Here is a 26,392-nt window from a genome sequence, read left to right as displayed (position 1 = left end):
GCGAGGATGAAGATGACAACTCCCATGATTCCACACTCAATCACAGCATCATCAAACTATGCCTTTGTTTCGTTGTTTGTTTTGAATTTGCGCTGTCTAATGGCAAAAATTACATATGTGCCTTTAATGCAAACAGCATACATTCTGCCAGAAGTATGTATTTTTATTCAAATGTTATTATCTCACCCTATTTCCTTTCATAAATCTATTTTATAGGTTAACAGGTACACAAAATAGTTACACCCAGGGCCATAAGAAAAAAATTCCCTCATTGAAACTCATTAAAAATGCGAAATTAAATCTCAGTGCCATTTAAGCACAAAATCATGTATTATATGTTAACAGGCATTCATTCTGTCAGGAAGGCTTCGAATTTATTTATTTATGTATTACTACTTTCCAAAGGATGGTGCCATTGGCACTATGGATAAATACTTGCTTTTTTCCAAAAAAAAAAAGATTTTACTGAACATAGGAACTACTTAAAAAAACAACAACAAAAATAAAAACAATAATAAAACATTAAAATACTCACTAACAAAGAATAAGTAACATGTAATAGGATATGGATGATTAAAAATCATCACTCTACACTGAAAAAGCGTGCTGTATTCTGGTAGTTTAAACCTCAAAATAAATTAAATTATTGGTAGTTATGTAGCTTTCTGGTTAAAGGTAATAAAAAAATATTAATGTATAATATTTTTATGATGTTTTTGGGCATAGATATTGTTGTCTTCTAAGGACCTCTGTGTAACTTGTTTTTAAATTGACCTACAAGGGTTTAATAATCCCTTGGCTTGCCAGAACTTTAACACCTCCATGTTTACAGCTCAGTATCTCCGGCCTGAGCTGCGCAGCATACCCAGGGTTACTTTCAGAGCTAAGAACATTTAACAGATGTCTTAACACATTCAGCAGGAATTTACAGTTCTACCGTGCGTCGCGGTTAGGAGAGCAGCGAAGACCGGTGTTGTGAGCACATTTGACATTACAACGGCCTCATAAAAGCATGATAAGAGTGTGGGTGGAAACCGCGGCCTGCTACAGCTGCTGTGTTTATCTCAAACCTGATGAACACTGCAGACCGACTTCCTCGGGGGAAAAGAAAGAATCAAGACTCTATATAATTTGTGTGCATTAGCATGCTGAAGCAAAATCAAGAATGTAGATGGTCTAACATGGGGTTGAAATCTCTACAGCAGATCAAGTGTACTGCTCAGGAGTCTATTTATATACTTAGATATTAGGTGCAAATATAATTAGCTTGTTTTGGCACGCCATCAGCGTGCACCCTGAAACAAAGTCGCCTTATTCCCTCGTTTCGCTGGCCATCGTTTTTGGCATCAGCCGGTTTCCTTTGGAATTCTTCTGATGTGCATGGATTGCCATATTCATTACGAACTGTTTATTTTGCCATTTGTTAACAATTAGCTCTGAATATTCCAAAGCCGAAGGGGATACAAACAGCTGTCAAGATGATTTTTCAAAGGTAAAGTGAGCATTTTTATGTTTTCGGCACTCATTTTAAACAGTTTTCATGCAATTAGGGAAATAAATGTGGCATGGCGCTGTTTTGGTCGCGTAGAAATATTCCAAAGCTGTGCCTGAGTCATTTGTGCTGCGAGGCAATTACATATCACAGCATCAAAGTGACACATTAAAAGCACTGGAAATGTGGACTTTGATATGTTACTATAATATGTTATTAAGCCTAAGTGAAAAACAATAGTTCTTTAAAGAGAGGGTTTCACATAAGAGCTTTCTTGCATGTCACGGCTCTTATCTGTAAATTAGCCCAATAAGAGCAATCAAAGTCTGTCTGAGGAGTGCACTTTCCTTTCATTTACTCTAATCGAACAGACGTTTTCCCTCAAATTTCAATGTACTACATCATATATTAAACAGCCAACAGGTACATTTAACACTAATAATCAGCTATTATTTTGCTTTCCTGTTTAAATTCAGACTTTAGGAAAGGGACAGTTAAGGTCCGGCCATGTTGCCCCGGTCCCATCTGCGGCTATCGTTTATTTGGTGGTAATGGAGCTGTAGGTGTTTGACAGATGATTCACCTTTACAAAGGTGAGCTAGTTCTCTTCTCTCACGGACGCCAGCGATGCCCCTGGCTGGAGCCGTTTGCCTTTGGCTGAAAAACAGCAAATACAGTAAGATGCATTTCATCCTGATTCTCCACAATAATGAGACACAGATGTTTTTCTTTTGGTCTTTAGAAGGGAGTTTGTTTATTATCCATGTTCTGTTAGTCACACATATGGTCTTCATGTTTTAATAACTTGAACACAATAAAAACAGGCCAAAGTTTCTCAAGGCAGCATCTAATGAATTCTCTCACCTCACAGAGAATGATTAAAAGCAGTTCGGCGCTCTTATTTAATTCATGCCAAGTTGAGGGACTGACTCTACTCCTTTTCGCCCCCAATTTCAAACAAATATTTTTATTTACTTTTTATTTCAAAAATAATAATAATAATAATAATATTGCATTACCGAGAATGTACCTAGAGTATTTCTATTAAAGTCCGATGTTCTGGAACATATTAGCCCTATAGGTCAAGTTAAAAGAAAGCCATACATTTCTTTACATTATTGGATGCATTCCTTTCACAAGGAAAAAAAATCTGCTGCAATAAAGCTCAAACCTCAATCACTGGGTCACGAAAGCAATTAAAATCCCAAGAGCTAAACTGGAGTTCTGCCCATCATTTGGCCCAACTCCTATCAGAAGAGTGATGCACCTAAATATAAATCCTGAAGGCCTTGAAAAATCAGACAAAGAGGGAATTTCAACTATGTTCAGAGCAATTCACTGCATAGAAATCATATAAAATGCAGGCAATCAGGCATTCATGTAGCTCCAACAGTAAAGCGTGGCAATACAATGCCAAGGACATGGGTTAGATTCCCAAAAAATGCATTAACTGATGCAATCTAAGTTGAACAAAAGTGTCTGTCAAAGGCATAAATGTAAAACAAAAATGGAAAGCAAAAAAGGCTGGGTTAATAAACTATATATAAAATCTGTCACAATAAAAAACACTTTTTTCATGTTTCTTCTCCTTCTGCTTTTTTTTTTTTTTTTTAAATACAGAAATGTGTACATGCATATCAAACTAGCAATTTAATTTATTAATTGTAGTTGAGGTCTATTAGAGCTGTTTTAGATTAAACACATCAGTCTGAAAAGGCTCTGGTAGTCCTCAGCGGTTTGTATTACATTAGAATAATGCATAGCTTTTCTTATATTATTTTCACTTGCATTTTTCGACTTGGCCTCTTTAGCAGCACTAATGACACAGTAACTGAGTTACTGTCATTGTCAGGGATCTCATTTGATGCTCCTAAAAATTAATCCTGAAGGCATTTTCTAAAGTGCTAAAAGCAGGATTCGTTTTTTTTTTGTCAGAGATGTTACTTGGCAAAGCAGAAAGTCTTTCCAAGCAGGCAAGGGTTGGGCGTCACTGGGTAAGATGAGATAATGTCAATATTATAACTTCATTAGACCTACTAGACAAATAAATATGGCTACATTAGAATAGCTGAAGTGAACTTCTCCCCGTACAGCAGTAGGAAATCACACCTTGTCACTCTTTAGGACTTTGGGACACTGTGTTCCAGTTCAGTTCCAGTTTGCATGAACAAGATTTCACTGGAGCTGTAAAGGGTCTTTTGGTGAGAGTGAGTTCAAATATTTTAATGGCTTTAGAGGTTGGTTTTTGGCAGGCAGAGCTGCAGTTTTGTGCCATTTGGTGTTTTGGCCATTTTAAAACCAGGAAGATTTATCTCACATTCCAAGAGGAAAATTAAAGGACTGAGTAACTGTTTTTGGAACTTTTAGAACTAACGAATGAAGTTCCTGCAATGAGGCTTTAATAGAGACTTTTTTTCTTCAGTAGAACAGAAAAAAAAAAAAAATGATTTTTAGCTGAAACTGTGGCCCACGGCAATTTATAAAATGCACGTTAGCGGTTGCCTATTACTGACAATGAAAAAAGCATATCAAGGAACACAAAATGAATAGCCGTGGCTCCTGACGATATATTGAGATCTTATGAAGCAAAATGATCGGTCTGTGCAAGAAATTGAACATTATTTACAACATTATTACCTGTCACCCAGAGCCTGGTGTCCAGTTCGCAAATGAATCATTTTTTTGAACTGATTCTTTTTGGTGATCTAGTTGAATCAGTTCACCAATTCGGACTGAAGCGTCCGAAACAGTGGCTTGAGCAGTACAGATCTACAAGTTACTCAATCAAAACTCACTTTCAGATGCCTAAGTCACTCCATCTGGGAATGAGCCAAAATAGCATATCTGATCCTATATGATGAAGGAATCATTCAGCGCTTCAGTTCCTCCAACAGTTACTAAGGAAACAGTTCAACTTGGACCGAAGACAGAGGAGCCACTGACTTGCGCATGCTTGAACCGAGAGCTTGAATGAATGGATGAAAAGAACATTTTTATGATTTCTCATTGTTTATGTAAAAAGGTGAGCTGATGGAGACTGATTTATTCACTTTAACGCTTTAGAGAGGTAAAACATCCAAGTTCCCCATCATTATTGGGTGCTTTAATGATATAATTGCATATACGTTATATCATTGCATGATTATGTAAACAAACTAGTGAACTGAACCAGTTCACTGAAGCAAAGTGTCTGAAAAAACAGTTCATGGAAAAGAATCTGAGGATCTAGATTACAGGTAACAATGATGTAAATAATGTTCAAATAAAGTTTCTTGCACACACTGATTGTTTTGCTTAATATGACCTCAACATATCATCAGGTGCCACGGGTATTAATTTTGTGTTCATTGTTGTTTTTATTCTCAAAAGGAGCAACCACTGACTTGTATTTTATTAAATACCAAGTACCACGGTTTCAGCTAAAAATCTTCTTTATTGTTCTACTGAAGAAAAAAGTCATCTACATCCTGGGTGGCCTGAGGGTGAGTAAATTACCAGCAAATCTTCATTTTAGGGTGAACTACACATCTAATGTCAAGGCAAAGAAGCACTAAATTAATTGCAGGCCTGCAATCATGCAACAGAATAATGCAAAAATCACAATAATCATGCCTGTGTTATATTCCAAACAGCGTTCACAGAGACCTCCAGATTCATTAAGGTGACTGATTGACGCAGGCATTTCACCCGCAGCGCCCTTCACCTCACGGCCAACACGAGACCTGCAACTCTTCACACGCAAAACCAATTAACTAGGTGTAAAGTTGAACTCTCCAGCCTCTGGCATCTCCATTATTTAAGTTTAAGGCAATAGCAAAATAGCCATTTATAATAAAGGGCAACAGAAAGTTGTGAGACGTGAAAGCAGTGCTGTGTGCATTCGGCTTACAGTCAATCTCACTGAATTTGTAATATATTAGTGTGAAAGACAAAGTTCTTTCTAAGTTGCCGGAACCGCTCGTACTGGCACCGAGGTGGAACAGTGCGAATTACTCCAACCCAGGATCCAATTTCACTTACTTGGATTCCCCTGAAAATAAATTGTTGTACAATTGTGATGAAAGTGTCCTCTTTTACTTGAAAAAAATCACTACTGTGCTGTTAAAAGATATTTTTACTACCTAAATGGATATAAGAGAAAAGAGAGAGAACAGGAAATGATGGAGAAAGACGGTGAGAGTGAGAGGGAAAATAAATGTCACAAATCAGCTTAAAATTTGTGCCGGCTGCACGAGCGCAAGCGCTCAATTTGTCAAAGCATATGTGCACAAATCACTAGCCCAAGTGTCTGAACCATGTGCACTTTCTGACAAGCCCACCAAACCTATATTTTGTTAGAAAGACTGTCAAAAATAATTTTATGTATGATCTGTTGCCACCTGCAGAAGTTACACTGCTGTTCAAAAGTTTGGGGTCGATAAGATAAAAAAATAAATACATTTAAAGAAGTCTCCAGTTTTCAGTGTCACATTGTTTCTTCTGAAATCTTCTGAAAAACATTTCTATTATCATCAATGTCAAGAACAGTTGAGGAAGAGGATAACTTGTGGAAAAGGTTACTATTTATTTATTTATTTATTTATTTATATACGTATTATTAGAAAATACATCAAAAGAATTTTTTTGCAAACTTATAAATGTCTTACTGTGACTTTTCATTAATTTAATGCATTAATTCTGAAAAAAAAAAAAAAAAAAAAAAAAAGACTGATTCCAAACTTTTGAATGGTAGTGTAATTATAGACAAATCTTGAACCAGGTCAAATAATCCACCAAAATTAGGAATTTTTTTGTACTAATAGTACTAATAGCTTTAACATATATTTTTTTTTGCTTTCCAATTTTCTTGGTACAGTGAATCAACATAAATACGTGACCCTGGACCACAAAACCAAAAAATTATCGATTTTTCTTTTACACCAAAAATCATCAGAATATTAAGTAAAGATCATGTTGCATCAAGATATTTTGTAAACTTCCTACTGTAAATATATCAAAACTTAGTTTTTGGTTAGTAATATGCATTGCTCACACTTTTTTCATTTGGATTTTTTCAATATTTAGATTTTTTTGCAAACTCACATTTCAGATTTTCAAATAGTTGTATCTTGGTCAAATATTGTTCCATCCTAACAAACCATACATCAATGGAAAGCATATTTATTTAGCTTTCAGATAATGTATAAATCTCAATTTCTTAAAATTAACTCCTATGACTGGTTTTGTGGTCCAGGGTCAGATATTTTGTTTTTATATTAGAATAACATTGGCCGGTAAACAGTCAATTCGACATGAGCAAGCACTTTCAGCCTGCAAAATCAGTTCTCTTCCTGATTCGTCTGTCCTTGATTGTGGAAAAGAGGAAGTCATCAGTCAACTCTGTTGCTGTGCGCTGGGCTAGATAAGGGGAATGTGGAAGAAAAGCTCCAGCGTAAATGAGGCAATCGGCCCCCATACAGCTGCAGCAAGGCTGTGCGCTGTAAACCGGCCACCTGTGGGGAGGACAGAGCCGTGTGACAGGCCGGACACCTGCCTCAAGATTCAGCGCGAGCCAGCCGACCGGCACGGCCCACACGGAGCCTAATAAGAAAGGACACGCTCATCTTCCGCACGCATGAGAGAAATTAAAGCCTTCGGTTCCCTCACAGTCACCAGCTCAATTCTCCTGTCAGGATTTGATTTCTAACACTCACTCTCCTGCGTGATTGAAGACCCGTCCGTCACGTCGAATGTCAGATGTCAAAACCGAGTTAAGACGGTTTTGAAAGTATTTAGCATTAAAAATGCAACTAAACGAGTCCCAAAGCTTTTATCTCGCAGAAAAAGCTCAAAAAGACAGAGTTCAGATAGGGGTTTGCACAAGAGATTGAACAGAATGTCCATCTGGCCACCTGGCATTTCATACAGAAACCCTGCTTTTGTGTTTTATCCGCCGAAAAGCACTAGTCCTCCGCTGGCATAAACATTCGGGCTATTTATACGCTCTAATATCGGACTAAACCCTATACTTTCCTCTGGGCTCGCAAACACACATCTGAAGCCGTATCAGCCTTACCTTTCAGCTTAATCTCTCGAACGTGATAAAAGGTCTGAAATCTAAACTCGCCGTCATTTAGAAAGCGCAAACAAGAAGCGAAAAGTGATGGAGGCGATCCGGCAGACGTTTCCACCTGTTCGTGACAGAATAAATGCCAAAGAACTCGAGGAGAAACCTCTTATTATTGAGAAGCAGCCTCTCATGGGGACACTGACAGCCTTATCAGGTGTGCGGCAGAGATCTTGCCAACAAATCCTTTTTCTGCCGCGAGATCTACACTCTGCCTGTGAATGAGAAGCTTAAAGGGTCTCTGATGGTACATCAAGCAGACAGAACTTCCATCAGCAGAATGCATATCAACTCACCTACAGCTCGGCCAGATCTGTAGTCCTTGAACATCATGTGTTAACCAGACGCTCAATCTCCCGCTGACGGCACCCTGTTAGGAAAACAATACAGGCTTAGCTGCGTTTGGACATTGAGGTGACTGAGATATCTCTATGACTTGTGAGTATCTCTCACATGGGTTTCCATCAGCACAGTAAATGCCTTGGAGAAGGCAATCCAAATTCAGCAAGAAACAAATATCCAAATAAACCCAAAATATCCATAATGCACAGCAGTTTAACAGTCAAAGTCGCCTGGGATCGTCTGACTCAAGAACAGCCAGAGTCCAAAATTAACTGTTTACTTCAGCTGCCGATAGCGAGAGGAACTGAGTTTATTTACTGGGCCTGAAACTGCATTTTGCATTTTTATTTAAATATATTTTTGTCCCTTGTGACAATGGAGTTATCTAGCTGCTTTTTCTTGCATGTTTGTGAAAGCACAGGCTACAGTGTCATTCACATACTGGCTGGTCTTAGTCTTTCAATGAAAAGCACCTGTCATGATAACGTTTGTATTTGGAAATATTGTTTTGTATTCCCTAAAACAATTTTTAAGAATATTCTTATCTTGCTTTTTAAGACTTAACCTTAAGGGTTTTGTATTCCTTAAGGCATTGCTGGGCAGTAATTAATTACATGTAATCTGGATTGCATAATCAGATTCCAAAAATTAAGTACTTGTAATTAGATTATAATACATTTTAAAATACTCGTAACCAGACTACAGTTACTTTTTATTCATTACATGATTGCAAAAAATAAGGGGATAAGGGATAAGTAGCATGGGTATATTTGTAGAAATAGCCAAAGATACATTGTATGGGTCAAAATTATTGATTTTTCTTTTATGCCAAAAATCATTAGGATATTAAAGGAGAAGTCCACTTCCAGAACAATAATTTACAAAAAAAATTTACTCACCCCCTTGTCATCCAAGATGTTCATGTCTTTCTTTCTTCAGTCGTAAAGAAATTACTTTTTTTTTTGTTTTTGTTCCGGTTCATGACAGTTAGGGTATGTCGAAAAACTCCCATCTCATGTTACCTTTTTGTTAAGGGTGTTTGATCTTCTTTGCATGTTCACTTTGCAAAGACTAGGTCGGTACTTCTGCAGCAATGTAGGATGATTTTGAAATGATTTTTAAAGTTGAGGGAGAAAATACGATTGGAGTTTTTCAACATACCCTAACTGTCTTGAGTCTGAATACACTGTTCAGGGAGAGTAAGACAAGACGAGCGTTTGAGATTAAAAAGTATTTAAATTGTATTTTTTTTTTTTAATGAAAATAACCGATCGTTATGCTACATAAGACCCTTCTTCCTCAGCTGGGATTGTTTACAACCGCATTTGGGATCGTTTGAAGCCACATTCAGACTGCATTTTGGAAGTTCAAAATCGGGGGCACCATATCAGTCCATTATATGGAAAAAAAAAATGCTGAAATGTTTTTCTCAAATAACAATTTCTTTACAACTGAAAAAAGTAAGACATGAACATCTTGGATGACAAGGGGGTGAGTAAATTATATGTTAATCTTTGTTTTGGAAGTGGACTTCTCCTTTAAGATCATGTTCCATGACATTTTGTAAATGTCCTACTGTAAATTTATCAAAACTTAATTTTTGATTAGTAATATGCATTGCTAAGAACTTCATTTGGACAACTTTAAAGGCCATTTTCTTCCTCAGATTCCAGATTTTCAAACAGTTGTATCTCGACCAAATATTGTCCTGTCCTAACAAACCATACATCAGTGGAAAGTTTATTTATTCAGCTTTCAGATCGAAAACTCTCAATTTCAAAAAAGAAATTGACCCATAAGACTGGTTTAGTGGTTCAGGGTCACATTTATGGTTTCTCCCTAATTCTTCTTTTTCATCTCTTAAATTTCATTTCTAAAATAGCCTACTGCTTAAATGTAGACAGAAAGCCTTTCAGTTTTGTGGACATTCACACAAAGACCAGTCACTAGTCAGGTGGATATAGTTACACAGAAAACTGAGATGCCACAAAGCATTTGACCACTGGATTTGGTGTTGTTTTCTCACCATTTCTACACTGCATCAACTACTGATGAACACATTATCATTCAGTGGGTTGTTTAACCATGTATTGCTGTGTCTTTTGGAAGTCTTTTGTATTTCAAACACATTAAAATGCACAAATTCATGTTACATCTTATTACATGCAAAGCAGGGATTCCCAAACTTTTTTTTGTCAGCCGAATCTCTTTCACCTAATATACTTACTTGAAGTACCCCTGAGATTTTAAAGTAATAAGTTACTAATTAAAAAACACATTTGCATGTTCACGGTTCTCTGATGTTAGTTAATGGTCACATGACATTCAGGTAAATAAATTAAATATTTAATCATAAATGTGTGTTTAATTTTGACTTGTTATTTTAATGATTCATTTCAGATTAGTTTTAGATTTTTGTGATTTAATTAAACATCAGCTTTTGATTAAAACTTGTTTCTTCATAAACTGCACTTTGGGAAACCTTGTTGTAATATTTAATGCACTTAATGTTGTTAATAACAACAAATGGAAAATGTTTTCATTCTCTCTGTATTTTAATATTAATATATAACAAGATTATCTATTTAAATCAATCTGAATAATGAGTTAGGACACAAGTAATCTAAAAAGTAGTCTGATTATATTACATAAAAAGTGTAATGTAATGGATTACGTTACTGACTCAATTTTTGTAATGTAAAAATGCAAAAGAGTCAAAGAGTGATTTTTAATTACATAATGTCTATACACAAACAGATATGAGACGTTTTCAGAGTGCAAGACAGACAGAGAATACATGAATAAAAAAGGCCGCTCCACCTAGAAACATCTGATAACTACTTACACAAAACAATTAAAATATGTAATATGCAAACTGTTGGACTCCCATAAAGCCAATTTTGACAAAACTGATTGCGTGCCATTTTTATTACATAACCTGCAGCCAATGCAAAATGATGGTAAGGTTGTTTATCAAGTTTATCAGTGGGTCCTCATCCAAAACTGCCATACAATCAGACAGCAAATCACCAAAGCCATTTTCATCTTAACAAAAGATGTTCTAAAGAAAATAACTTCCTAAAAAAATTTCAGAAAGTGCACTTAGAAACATCTCAGAATGTATCTTTTTTTTCAAACTGGCCCCCTGATGATAATTCCATTCTGAAGTAAAAGTTCTAAGGCACATTTTTTTGCATTTCTGTCTGTATTCAAACAGCACAAGCAACTTACATCCAAAAAATGTCAGACTTAAACCATGCAATACTGCAGCTCTCGTTAAGTTAAACTTGCTGAAGGTTCGTAGAGTGTAAATTCTGACCTGTTCTACATTTACGCTTTCCAAACTATGAAATAAAATGCATAAAGGACATAAGATATGAATTAACATCATGCATATTTTTGTGTTTCAAAACCGCAATCACGCATCTAGATTTCATTCAGATCTATAATTGAAATGTCAGAAATCATGAGTGCCCTCTTTCATCACTTTGGTCTTTGAATGCTTTGATTCACAGATTCATAGAGAGAGCAGCGTTCCGGAAACGTATTATATTATGAAATCAAGAGTCAGCCAATAACACAATCAAAAAACAACCTTGTCTAGACAGAAGTGAGTGTTCTGCAGTGACTGGTTTCATGTATTGTGGTCAGTGCAGTAGCGCTCGAGTCTTCCTTAAATAGCAGTAAGACCAAGATGCACCTGTCACTTCCTCCTTGACCTTTGCCCACAACATCGTAATGACCTCTAACCTCTTGACATTTGTCCGAATCACCCATTTGACCCTGAGTTTCTGGCTGGCCAGACCTAAATGACACCGCTTTTATTAGAAACATCCAATTTGAACCGAACAAACAACATCACAGAAAGTGAGAAGAAAGCAGATGAGAATGTGTAAATGGAATAATACAAATAATAAACAGACTACAGCACATATTCAACTGCAAAATATTTAAGATACATTTTATTCAGTATATCCTAAAATTGGATTATTTACTAATATGTCAATGCAACCAATTAGAGGATGATTGATATTAGATTTTGCTGAAGTGATAACTGTGTGTTTCAAGAAAGAAAATAGAAAAAGAAATAAAAAAAGAATATTGCACCAATACTTATACAGTCTATATATTGTAAATGCGTTAATGTTTTTAGATGTTCCTTCCTAGGACAAAAAGCTGCAAGAGTTTACTTTGAATTAAAAGTCAATTTATTGTGTAACCAAAATACATTTTATCTACTGTTTAATGAGGGACTTAATTATAAACGAACCCAAAATATATTTGGAATTTCAAATGTCTACGCTTTATCACTCCCAGCTGCTCATTCACAAAGATGCAATTTTACAGCCATTACAGCAAATTAGAATAAAAAAACTTCCTAAATTGTGATAATTCATCAATAGTAGATCATAACAATTGCCTGCCTTAATGGCGCTGTATTCACTGACTGCAAACCGCTCTGAAACCACAAGCTTGTAGAATGTGCACAGCACAGAGATTTGACTGTAAACATGCAGTGCAACCATTTGCTTAATTGCATCATAGCTTTTGAAGCGTAATAATCATTAGGCCATATTGCAATTCTTGTTTTTCTGTCCCAAAATGTAAGATCTCTTAAAATGATAATTAACACTGTTATTAAAATATTTACGACAAAAAAATGTAGGGCAGAGACTTGGTTCTGTATATTGGTTGTTGATTGGATATGGAGGTAGATGAAGGGGAGTTTGCAGTCTAATGAGGGATGGAGCCTATGAAATCTGTTTTATTTTTTTCCCCAAATTCCGTTTTTCCGTTTTAATTTTTCTCAACTCCTTTTTAATGGTTAAATTAAATGTTATTAATCAAAGAGCATGTCTAATTAATTGAAATCATGAAACTTACACAATTTCACATCAATTTAATAAAAGTTTAACAAAAAAAATAACATGTTTAGGGCCCTAAAATGTTTTATTTTTTCTCACCATGTTTTATTGTTATCAAATTCTGTGTTTTAGCATGTCTATTATTTGAATGCATACTTAATTTATTCAAATTTATTCTTAAAATGGCCTTACGAAAGGTTTTTTACCTTCAGAAATTCTGTGTTGTGCATTTAAAATGTTCTGGTTATCAAATGAAGGCATAAAACATTAATCTCATTTGTCTTTTAATTATTGAAAATTAAGCAATTTTTTTTTTTGGCAAACAAAGGGGAACTTACTATTAAAGTTAAAACAAGAAGAAATGTTGTGTGATTATACCCTAAAAAAATAATGTTTGTTTCATTTCAGTAGTAGTAGTAATAGTAATAATATATATCTGGCACAATGTCTTCAAGTTAAATCGGACTTTTATTTTAACAGGTTGTCGTGTCTACCTTTACATTTGTGTGTGTGTATGATATAACGCTAGTTTTTCTAAAATGGAACAGTCAAATGCCCATGAAGTAACTCTCAGCAGATATTGTTCATGTATTTATGTCCTCACGTAGTGAGACGACAGACGCTAAAATCACCGCGAGGGTCAGGCGCGCTTCAGTGTGTGTAGTAAACAAACCCGCTTGTCTGCCCCATTCATTAACACGGAGACACACACAACATGCAGGATTCACATTTAAAAGGTATTTTTGCGGCGTAATATTTACAGATACTAGTCCATGTTGATTGATTTAAGTGCAATGACCTACTTTTGATTAATTCATTCAAACTTTGACAAATTCCGTGACATTCGGCATTATTCAGTAAATTCCATTTTTATGACAGGATTCAGCGATTCCGTCCGTGTTTTCCGCATCACGGAAATCATAGGGCCCTATGAGGGCTAATGACTCATATGAGCCCCTCTGACTGGCCATTGCATTCATAAAATCAACAGAAAAAGTATGGGCAATTAAATCTCTAAAGAACAATAATCACTGAGCAGAGCTACAAATGTTACATTCCCATTCGTAAGTGGAAAATCTAGTTCAAACTGCTTACAGCATTTGATCTTGTGGCTTAAATGCAGTAAGTGTAGTCAAGTGTCTAAAACATGGTTCAGTCTTTAGTCTGAGGTTGAGCCTGGAGGGAGAGGAACGTGATTGGTTGCAGCCGTCATAACTGACAGAAAAACGTTAGCAAAAAATCTTTCCTTATGATGAACGCCCCTACATAATGTCTATTCCTCAAACTCGACTGTAGCTTGCAGGGCTGTTAGCAACGCGTTTGAACTTATGAGGCATATAAGACTGCATTTGGGCAAAATGGACATTAAAAATGCATTTGAATTCATCCGAGGTTAGATTTCAGTCGGTGGCCCAATGAAAACGATTCAGTAATGGCACTGACCAGCATGAAACAGACATCATCTTCGCTCCCAGCCAGCGGAAGATACATCTCAAATGAGGGTATATTTAGTCAACAAGATTGGAATTGCCAAGAAATGAGACATAACACATATACGACACATGCTTCTTGACCCCCCTTCTGTACTACTGCATTGGGAAAGGAATAAATACACAACGTAATAAATAATTTCACATGCCATCTACCGTGGAACAGACGCTGGGATTTCCACTTACAGACTTGTCCAAGTTCTTGTTACGGAAGCACTAATGATCCCTTTATGACAACGGCTGTGTCTCAGAACCAAGGTGAATCATTAGTGTATGTCATGCTTATGATTCCCAAATGTGCTGTCCAAGTAGGCAGCTCACCAGGTTCCGAGAAGTCACTTAAGTCAAAGCGAGACATTTATTTTAAAAAAACAGCACTGTAATGGAACATCAAGGGGACTTTAAACTTTAAAGTTGAAACATGGTCTGCTGATAAACGATATATATATAAAAAGACACATACACACACTGCCACTCAAAAGTTTGGAATCAGTAAGACTACTTGTAATGTTTTTTTAAGAAGTCTCTTATGCTCATTTATTTGATCAAAAATACAGGAAAAAAAACAGTAACATCGCAAAATGTTTTTACAAGATAAAATAATGTTTTTTTTTTTTTTATTTTAATATACTTCAAAATATAACTTATTCCTGTGATGCAAAACTGATTTTTCAGCAGCTGTTACGCCAGTCTTAAGCGTCACATGATCCTTCAGAAATCATTCTAATATGCTGATTTATTATTAGAATTACCAATGCTGGAAACAGTTGTGCTGCCTAATTTTTTTTGGAATCTGTGATTTCGATTTTCAGAATTATTTGATGAACAATAAGTTATTCAAAGTATAAATCTTTTCAAACAGTAGTGTATATTGCTAGAAAACCTTTTTGAAATAAATGCTGTTCTTTTTAACCTTTTATTGATGAAAGAATCCTGAAAAAGATATCACAGGTTCAAAAAAAATATTAAGCAGCACAACTGTTTTCTACATTGATAATAAATCAGCATATTAGAATGATTTCTGAAGACTGGAGTAACAGCTGATGAAAATTCAGCTCTGCACCACAAGAATAAATTATATTTTAAAGTGTATTAAAATAAAAACATGATTTTATATTGTAATATCATTTTGAAAATTACTGGGGTTTTTTTCTGTATTTTTGATCAAAGAAATGCAGTCTTGATGAGCATAAGAGACTTCTTTAAAAAACAAGTCTTACTGAACCCAAACTTTTGAGCGGCATATATAGTTGAATTTGCTGAAATGTATTACATTATTATGTTTATCTACAATTACGATAAAATATTTAACAATTCAACTTAATGGGATTATAAAACATAAAAAGCAAAACACACTTGAAGAGAACTATGAAAATGCAGTAATTTATTCATTCATTTACTCAACCTCAAGTCTTTCCGAAATTGTATTAGAAGATATTTTTTAGAATATTGGAAACCAAACAGTTGTTGGTGCATATTTACATCCATATTAAGGATAGCTTGGTTACAAACATTCTAAAAAATGTATTTTTTTTGTGTTCAGCAAAAACAATTGAAAAATCAAGGCTGCTTTATTTCAGAATAGTAACAGTTACATTTTAAAGAAAGAAAGAAATTACAGTAAGTTAGGTCTCAGGTGGAATAACAGTTAATTTTACAATTACTTCTCTAAAAAGAGGTGAAATATACGGCCATCAAATGTGTTCTCTGGAGGGCACAGTCTTCAAAATGAGACACATCAACCGTAGTTGACTGCAGGCAAAAGGAAGAAGAAGTTACTGTGTTCCATTTTACTCGTCTATATGATTTGTTTCTGCCCACGTATCGTATATAGTAATAATAATAATAAAAAGACAGAAATTGTCTGCAATCTGAGTGGGTTTGATTCATGCACTGATAATTGTCATTTTGTTCATGGTATGATGATGCGTAACGCACTGCTGCTGCTAGGATCATACAAACTCTTTCCCCTTCATTTTTAGAAGCATTAAAAAATGATTATTTGTCCAAATACTTGATGTCTTATGTTTGTTTGAGATTGGGATATGACAAGGGGACATCTCTACATGTAATGTTCAATAATTCACCAGCCCCGACGCAATACACATGAAGTACAGAGATAAAAGAATAATCTTTTAAATCACTTGTAAACGTCTAAAAGTGACAGTTCCCATCTTCTTCAGCTCGACGTTCCCTATTTGCAGTGCCAAGAGACAAAATGCAGAGAAGTTGAACTTTGGGCCAAGTCTGTTAAATGTTCTTTCTCTCTGCGCTGTAGAAATCCTGGCTCGGGTGCTGAAGACAATCTCCTGTTCTCCACCGAGAGAGGCAAATTATCATACTAGACATTCACGGTCTGAGAAGACACCATAAAATGTGGGCCAGACGTACCAAATGTTGCATAAAGACCAACCCTCAAATGCCTGCTTGGTCTCCAGAACCGAAGAGAACAGACATTTGAGGCTTTTACGGTAAGACTGGAAGCTTTTTCAATGAATTTCCCTCTGTAATGTGAAGAAAGGAAAGCTTTTAGCCTCTCTCAAATGTTCATTTCAGGAAAGTGTTGCTGGAAGTAATGTCTCCTAAGTGGTGCTTGCATTTGTGTTTTATGGGATAGGCTTACAATGGTATGAGAACGAATTAAGTGGCTTTCAAATTGCAAGCATCAAAAAGGATCACAAAGAACTGCATGGCTAAAATTAGTGAAAGAGTCATGTTTGCAGTGGAATTCTGGGATTTTTAAGAACTGCTTCGCCTGAGAATAAAAACATGTCATTATTTCCTCACCCTCATGTCGTTCCAGACCAGTTTGAATTTTCTTTTTTCCTTGGAACACAAAAGAAGGAGATATTGAAGAATGGCCAAAGCACGGTTATCCATTCTACAAAAGAATTTAATGCCAAAGGGCTATAAAGTTGCATAAAAGAAGACAAACAAAAAAGCTTGCATGCTATTCCAGGTCTTCTGATGCCACATGATGGCTTTCACAGAAAAGCTTTTCTTTCAGATTTGAAAGCTGCGCCACAGGGAAGATGATCAATAATGACTTAAACGGATAGTTCACCAAAGTAACTTTGAAAAGTAATGCATTACATTATGGCGTTACTTCGTGAAAAAAAACTGCATAATTACTAATTACTTAGTTACCTTTTATGGAAAGTAATTCATTGCATTACGTTTTGTCACCTGGGCAGGGCTTGCCTATTGCTTTTTAAGAACAAAAATCCCAAAAGTTATGTCTTTGGAAACTGTAAAGGCCCTTTCACACCAAAAGTGAAAATATTAAGCCGCAGGCTGAAGGAAGTTCCTCTGCAATACTCCCGATTTCTCTTAACACAAGGACAGGAGAGATGTCAACAAATGCAAGAACAAACTTGTGTTACTTATTTGAAATAGGAACTCAGACATTTCTTGTATATATTATATTATATCTTGCATGTGTGTTCATTTACTAGTTCTTTGAAAAAAGTAATCTGATTATGCACTTGCAATGTGTTACGCACAAAAAGTTCTGTCATTTACTCACCCTCAAGTTGTTTCAAACCTGTATGTAGGTAAACTGTAAACTGGCTTGAATTACACACACTGTACGAATTTTGTACGCACACTTCTGACTAATGTTTGGAAAACGTTTAGAACTATTAATAACACACAACTATTTCTTTAAGTAGGAAAATAAACAAACTGCAAATTGCCGTTAACAGAAGCCTGAAACACTGAAAATGCCTTCAGAAAGGTTTAGATGGTATTTTCTTTTCATCTTTCCTTCATATAATGCATTTTAAAGTGGTGTTTATAAGTGCAGCGCTGCTTTGTTTACAGCAGTAACTAAGAAAACAACATGTTGGCACTGTTCCATTAGCGCCTCCTGCTGTCAGAGAGTGAATTTGCATTCTCATTCAGCACCTCTGATGTTTTTGCTTCAAATTTTAAAATTATCTAATTTAAATCATAAACTGCTAATGCTACACATAGAAAGTTTGTTTGGATCGTGGTTCAAATGCAGTGGTTCCGCAACTGCTTTATGCATTCAAATCCATATAATGTCAGAAAGAAAAACTTCATAAACCATGAAATGCCGGAATCCTAAATTAAAACATAAAAAATAATAATAATAAAAAAAAATGTGATACAGATTTTTGGTCAGACTGCCCAGCACTAACTGTATGAGTTTCTTTCTTCTGCTGAACATAAAAGATATTTTCAAGAAATGTCGGCAACTAAACAGTTGACGGTAGCCATTGACTTCCACAGGTTTGACAGGTGAGTAAAGCCTGAAGTACACTTTTTTTTATAACACATATCCAAGGGTCCACATACAGTGTGCTTAATGCAAATTTTGTCACCAAAAAAGTGTGCATAGCACCTGATTTTGTAAACGCACATACTCCGTATACATAGGCAGCACATGCACATTGACTTGGTTTTGCACTAATCACTTGTTCCACGAGGTGGCGAGACTGCCCCGAGCTGTTGTTCCACAGTTGAAAATGAAACTAAAAAGGAGAACATCAACATCAACAAAATAGCCAAGATTGCAACAACAACAGACAGCCACACTGACAAGCACTTGAGTGAGAGGGTTATGACCATTTATCGGTCATAAATTATAAAGACAAATAAATCAGACACTAAACAAAGATGAAGTTTTCTAGTGCGCGTGTGCTGAGCACTTGCATTCACGAGTATACTTTGAAAGGCTACGTACTGTATTTGACTGTAAGTATACACTGGGTTTAAATGATAACAGAATTTTCATTTATGGGTGGAATGCACCTTTAAATTTCAATCTGTTCCTTTGAAGTCATATTTAAAGACCTTTTTATGGTTCTTTTTAATATGTTTGCAGCTTGAAAGTCACTGTATATTCCACTGTGAAAAACAGTTGCCAGGACATTCTTCAAAATAGCTTTGTATTCATTCCTCAAACCAGGGGACTAGGTGATTTTGGGAACACACGATCAGCACATTTTTATTCCTGAGATTGGCACTGAGGTGCCACAGATGGCAGAGATCAGTGGACCTCCTCTGATGAACATCGCCTTATCAGACAGAGTCAACGGACCGCCGTCAGGAGATGAGGAGATTACCAATCAGCCCATCTAACGCTATTCATCTCCACCACCACACGCGGCACAGCTCACAACAACCGCCAGATCTACAATCGCTGCCTGTGAAGATCAGAAAACCAACAGCTGAAATCATAAACAAAAACGTTTGACAATATAATGTTTAATGTTCTGAATAAAATGGCCCTATTCAAACATAACAAGGTAGTTAGATATACGAGGTGCAATTCTTTAGATTGCATTTGAAAAAAAAATCTGAATGAACGCTACATTGTTGAAAAGTGGTTTGCCTCCAGAGCAAATCATTATAATGATGAGCATTATTTTAACAGAATTGGTGCTTGATTCTCTGCAGCATTTGTTACCATAGGAAACAACCCGCGGCCTGGCCTCTGATGTGGAAGTGCCTCCAAAATGGCCTTTTTATCTGCAGTTATTATCCTCATATGTCACTGTCATAGAAACAACACAGCGCAGTGACAGAAAGGGCGCGCGGCGTATCAGAATATTGTTTAGAGCGCCGATTATCACCTGCAATGTGCTTTCCAATTGTGTGGAAGGGAAGACGTCTCTAGAGACCGGCCTGATCTCAACACACTTACAGTTCACAGCCAATATTCAGCTTTCAACTGAGAAACTTGGGTCTAGGATTATCATAACTCATTCCAATTTGCATTAAACTGCAGAATAACTTAAACTGCATCCCTTTCTAAAAATAACCGCACATATTGGAAAGCGAGCTTTTGCTGATATGATCCTTCCCATACAAGATAGAAAGATAAAAAGCAATCTAATTACAAAAGATTGATGACAAAACAACAACAACAACAACAACAACAACAAAAACACCTTAAACACTGAAACAGAGGTTAGGATAGATGTGGTATGTGTTGGGTATGGGTATGTGTCATTATTACTTTTTTTTTTTTCCTTACTATTTTTGTAATTATTATTAATATCACTATTGTTACTGTTATTATTATTGATATTACTGTTGCCGTCATCACAAAATAGTATTGTTATCATCACCATCTTTAGTATTATTATTATTAATATTATTCTTATTATTATACTTGCTAGTACTATTCATATACTACTACTACTAATATTCAGATTGTCATTTCTGATTATTTTCATTGCTGTTATTATCACTGCCGTTCTATCGAGGTTTTTGTGTTTTGTTCACCGTATGTTCTATGTTTTGCACTAATACTAATAAAAATTAAAAATGATTGATGACAAAATACAAGCATACTGAAAAATGCGTAGAAATGTAGAAATTGCTAGCAAATGAAATTAAGACTGAAATACTACAATAATGTTTATTTACAACTTTGAAAATCTTTTTTTTGTCTACGTTTATCTATTTAAATTATTCAACTAATAATATATTAAATGTAACAAATAGGGAAATATAGACAAAATTTTGGCAGCACAAGAGTTTTCAACATTGACAATAATCAGAAACGTTTCTGAGCAGCAAATCATCTGAAGGATCACTGATGCTGTAATGATGCTGAAAATTCAGTTTTGCATCACAAAAATAAATTATATTTTACAGTGTATTCACATAGAAAACACTTATTTTAAATTGTAATAATATTTCAAAATATTAGTGTTTTTATTGTATTTTTAATCAAACAAATGCAGCTTTGGAAGCAGAAGAATCTTTTTTCAAAAACACTGAAACATCTTACTGAACCAAAACATTTGAATGGTGGTGTATATAACATTTAAATACTAAACAGTAAAAGTTTTATACATACAGTATTATTTTACCACTTAATTTTTGTTTTCTATTTACGTTTGACACTCGTATAAATAACAATGAACCTTTGACCTAGAAAAAGCTGTACCTTGTCCTAAATGCCGCACTTGATATCGACTAGCAGTCTTCACTTGTGTGTGACTGTAAAGTGCAAAAGATCATAGGGTGTCCCATTTATCATGTTATGATGGGTGCTCACAAGCGCCCCTTTTTGCAGAGCATGAACTGGTGCAAACATCACAGCAAACTGCTTTACAATTTATACAATATGCATTCATAAGAAGCATCAACACTTCTGTGGTGTCTGCTGCAATGAGACCACCAGCCATGTTTTGCAAGATCTGTTTATTAGCTAATAAACAAACCTACAAGCATCCACACTGAGAGGGGTCAATAAAAACGTTCATTGTGGGGTTTTGTTTTTTTAAGACGATGAACACGAGCCAGCGCAACAAACATAATCTTCAGGAGGTTTTAAAGAATGTGATGTTCAGTCCGGCCACGACCATAAAGTCAGCAGCATTTGTGTAGTTAAATAGGTTTTGTTTTGTGTTTCTATTAAAAGAACAAATATTAGCCAATTAACATGACAACAACACAGGATTGAAGAGCCACATGAAAGTAAAGCACATGGTGAAGTGGGAAATATTCTGCCTGCAGTAAAACGACACCTGAGACTACAGCGGTCATAAAAGATAATGGTATGAGTATAATGGCAGCGCAAACTAAATAAAAAAACGAAAGTAATTAGGATATTAGAACGTGCTGAAGTGAATCTGGAAGCTGTCCTATTCCTTGAATTGAACTGGAAACCACAACCTTGGTCGAGTCACCAGCACTGCCACTCGGACAGTAAATGGTCTCTGTATTAGCCTTTATCTTCCTTTGAACTGCGGTCAATTGAATCCAGCCCGCGGCCCTGCGGGACTCCAGACGTGTTGATGATATCTGACTTCCTGAGTGATGGCGCTTGTGCCGTGACATGCTTCACCTAAAGGCCCCGCCACACGGGACACGGCTCTATAAAAGCCATTTTAGGAAACATTAGCACTCGATGGTGGGTAACTAGCAAATCAATTATCCCCTGGCCTCCAAAACTAACCGGGGCATCTGTTCGCGTTCATCTGTTTGGAAGGTCAAGACTGGGCAGGACTGAAAGACTAACCATATGGACGAAAGGACTGGAAATTGGGGATGCATTAATATTAAAATACTGCTCTGGCTGAAAACAACACACAGGCAATTATTCACGTTATGGCTGATAACTGACAAATAATCAATATTAAAGGGAACCCCGGCTATTTAGACTTGTATGGCTTAGGGCTGGGCAATTTTGTTGATGAATTTGGATTTAGTTATATAGAAATTGAGGAATCACAATTTTGAAATATTACCAAATGTTACAATTAGACACTTTGACAATATGCCAATGACAACAGTAAAGAGAATAGAACGATCCAACCGCATATCGGCGCACGTGACACGCTCATATCACTAGGCGCCATTTACACAGAATGTGCTTTTGTGTTGACAAAGATGCGACGCAGGCAACAGAATAGCAAAAGCATGCAAGAACACAGGAGCGAACTTATTTTAACTTGTGCATCGCATTTTTATAATGCCGTTTCATGCGTGCAATTGCAAGAGACGCGAGTGCAATAGTCAAACTCCATGTTTTCATAGAAAAAAAAATGGAAAAGCAGCATAATTGAATAAAAAAAAAACCTGTGAAGAACTACTACTGTATGTCTGATATTTTATGTTTGCGTCATGATGACAGACTGAACGTTGCTGTTCATTGTTTTTACAGAACATTTATAGTTAAAAATAGTCTACTGGTTTTATACTGAGTCATTTTGAATTTGAATTACTTTGACTTTTGAGTTTTTTTTTTTAAAAGCATTTTCCTCGTATTATTTCTTAACCTATAATTTGTATGTATGTATGCATGTATGTGTGTATGTAAGTTTTTACAAGATGTAGCTGCAGTCCGCAAAGATATTTAGTGATCATGTTTGATGCATTTAACTAGAGGTTTAATAAAGAAAAAGTTACTTGAATCATGTTGTAGTTACATTTTCAAGCTGAATAGTTAAAAATCGAAAAAACAAGAATTGGTCAAACATCTTGAAGTTTCTGCTGAACGGTATGGTATCATGTGCATTCCTATTTGATATTAAAGTTTTAGTTTCAATAAGAGACCTTAAGATTGGCAAATGGAGAGCTGGCGATAAAATGTCCAGTTTCCTTGGCAGAAGGCCAAAAGTGCTTTATTTTACAGCTGCGGACACATGTTGAGCAAGAAGATGTGCCGATATGGAGAAATCATTCACAGCTGTCTCTGATGGCTCATCCGCAGATTTTGGCAGGTTGAGAATCTGGCAACAATCTAACTGCAGCCAAGAAAATAATACATCTCAATCGAAGCTGGGCAGGAAAACCAACTTGAAAATGACTCCCGGTAGAGTTCAGTGTGGAGCAATCGATCAAACGTCTCACCAGATCCAAATTACACACGCTGAACTTTAAAAGCGGAAAGAAAAATAAACCTGCGTCACTCAGATTTTGCTAAATGACTAGTTTGTGTTTGATGCACAGCAGAAACTCACAGGAAACCTCCTATGAATATCGCCAGGCTAACCGTGAGGCAAAGTTAAAGTTCTCACCCCTGACCGGTTTCATGACACCTCTATACTCGGTTCTCTCTCCAGCATTTACCCCATAGCCGTCCTTCCCGTGTCTTCAGAGAGCAGAGCGTTTGCTTGAATCTCGCCATTAATAATTCATTGTTTTCGGCGGACACAGTGAATACCAATTCCTTCATATTGCAAGGCACCATCATCAAGGCTGATTGCGGCACCTAAGGTCATTAACTTCATCCCGGGTGACGTGCCTACGAATGTAAATGACCGGCGAAGGCTGCTGACACCGAGGTTGTGCTTCAACCTGTTAGCCGGCCCATCTAAACCTCTGCCGGCCAGATGAGGGGCGGAGGGAAATTACATTGCGCGCTTCTTCCGTTTATTATTCGCTTTGCTCCTTCGCTCTGTGAAAAACATGAATTATGGCTTTCGCCCCGGTAAAAAGGAAACATTCACGAGGCGCATTCATGACGGTAAGGTGCCATGGCAACGGCGGACACTGAAATTATTACCTGAAATAGCGGTGCAATAAATGAAATCAAATATTCCCCAATGGCCTGGATGTCTAGGGCATAACAATAACACTGCTAAAAGATGTAAGTTGCCTGAAATGTGAAGCTTTTTGCAGGTTAAATACCGCTAGAACAATAACCTCCGTGGCAATTTATATCCCTCCAGCTGTGCGGACGTTCCCGGAGGAATCAAGCCAGACAGCAGGTGCAACGAGCTGCCTAACTTTAGGAAGGTCACAGAAACAGCTTGGCCGTGCTTTGAAAATACGTTCACAGAGTAAACTTTAAACATGATGCATTTGCTGTCCGCTGGTAAAATGGCCTTTTTAAAGGAATAACTCACTTGGAGTAATATAGCATTTCATCCCTTGCCCACCAACGGGTCATCTGCAGTGAATGGGTGCCGTCAGAATGAGAGTCCAAATGGCTGATAAAAATCACAAGCAATCCAAACCACTCCGGTCCATCAATAAATGTCTTTTGAGGATAAAAGCTGCATATCTGTAATAAACAAATTTATTATTAAGGCGCTTTAACTTCAAAATTCAAAATACGAGTCCATAATCCTTAATAACGCATCCTGAAAAAGTGAAAAAGTTCACCCCCTGTTGTCTCTCACATCAAAATGCACCCAGATATTTGTTTAGAGCTGTTTTAGCTTGTAAACAACGCTTGACCTGTGCATATTCCTTTCCTGATTTTTATTTTACTTATTTTAGCCAAAGGCAACAGTTTGAAGTAAATAATAAAATAAAAATATTTAAATATCAATTTTGTTGCTTACAAACACAGCTTTTGGCTTCACAAGATGTTAACTGATGGACTGGAGTGGTGTGGATTACTTATCAGCTATTTGGACTCTCATTCTGACGGCACCCATTCACTGCAGAGGACATATTGGTGAGCGTAATACTAAATGTAATGCGACATTTCTCCAAACCTGCTCCAATGAAGAAACTTCTTGGATGGTCTGACTATATTTTCAGCAATTTTTAGTGGAGCTATTTATTCATAATGTACAAAAAAGGTATTCTGTTGTTGTTATCAGTGATTTATTGTACATGTAAACACATTCAGAAAAATTCTGATTCTACCGAAGAGCTGAGAGCTTCTATTTGCATGTGTATTCATTTTCATAAAAACAAATCTCTGTCCTACCGCTGCTGTGGAAAAACAAACATCCGCATGCTTTATTGAATGTCACAGGCTTTTATAAAAACAATCCTTGCGCTGAATTAACAATAGGTGTTTCTGTAATAAATACATTTTTTCTAGTCCTTAAAGGGGTCATCGGATGCCCATTTTCCACAAGTTGATATGATTCTTTAGGGTCTTAATGAAAAGTCTCTAATATACTTTGATTAAAAAAATTCTCAATGGTTTTGTAAAACAACACCCTTTTTACCTTGCCAAAATCAGCTCTGCAAAAATCATCTCACCCCTCTAAGGGGTTGTTCCTTTAAATGCAAATGAGCTCTGCTCACCCCGCCCCTCTCTTCTCTCTGTGGAAAGACGGTCTTGTTTACTTTAGCCGCGTTTAGCCGCTAAACTTCCTAACTACTATGTTATAAGGAAAGGCGATCAGAAAGATTCATAACAAAAATGCTTATACACACTTCTGCTGTAAGTGAAGCTGGATCATGAATGATTCGCGCGAACAAAGACGGATATATGTAGATCGGGAGGGCATTCCATTCACAAACAAACGTAATCTACTGCATCTTCAGCGGCTCAGGTGTCGGGAGTAAATGACGACCACTATGTTCATTATTACATCCAGCAACACAACACCCCAGTCGCTCAATCTGAGATATTCTTGTCTAACTTACATCCCTGCTCCGGCATCAAAACATGGAAGGTTACTGAACTGTGACAGCTGGTCTGAGGTAAGAGCTCATGTCAATCAACTATTGTGGAAGCAGCATCTGTGGGTGTGACGGCACACCGACAGGCATCTGAGAACGGCTCGATTTGAAAAAGGGGATATTATTTTCACAGACTGATTAAAAACCACTGCATGGATTTTTATCATTATAGGGTAGATTTGTACATACACTGCCAACACACATTAATGTTCAAACAACATGAAAACGTGAACTTAGCATC

The 26,392-nt window shown here is 36.4% G+C and overlaps 1 protein-coding gene across 7 annotated transcripts in view; it reads right to left on the bottom strand.

Annotated features, from left to right (window-relative positions):
• Positions 1–26,392, bottom strand: part of enox2 (ecto-NOX disulfide-thiol exchanger 2) — a 248,229-nt gene that overhangs the window by 181,611 nt on the left and 40,226 nt on the right. For 3 of the 7 annotated variants that reach the window (XM_051127055.1, XM_051127054.1, XM_051127056.1), the window contains one exon: positions 7,895–7,968. The exons of the other annotated variants lie outside the window; for them this stretch is intronic. In XM_051127055.1, coding sequence (XP_050983012.1) covers positions 7,895–7,931 — 37 coding nt within the window. In that variant the 5' untranslated portion in view covers positions 7,932–7,968. The remainder of the gene's footprint in view (positions 1–7,894; positions 7,969–26,392) is intronic. 7 annotated transcript variants of the gene reach the window in all.

Source organism: Labeo rohita, chromosome 14, assembly GCF_022985175.1.
Source record: "Labeo rohita strain BAU-BD-2019 chromosome 14, IGBB_LRoh.1.0, whole genome shotgun sequence".
Lineage (NCBI taxonomy): Eukaryota > Metazoa > Chordata > Actinopteri > Cypriniformes > Cyprinidae > Labeo > Labeo rohita.
The sequence above is the reverse complement of the archived record's forward strand: the minus strand, read 5'-3'. Positions and strand labels throughout refer to the sequence as shown.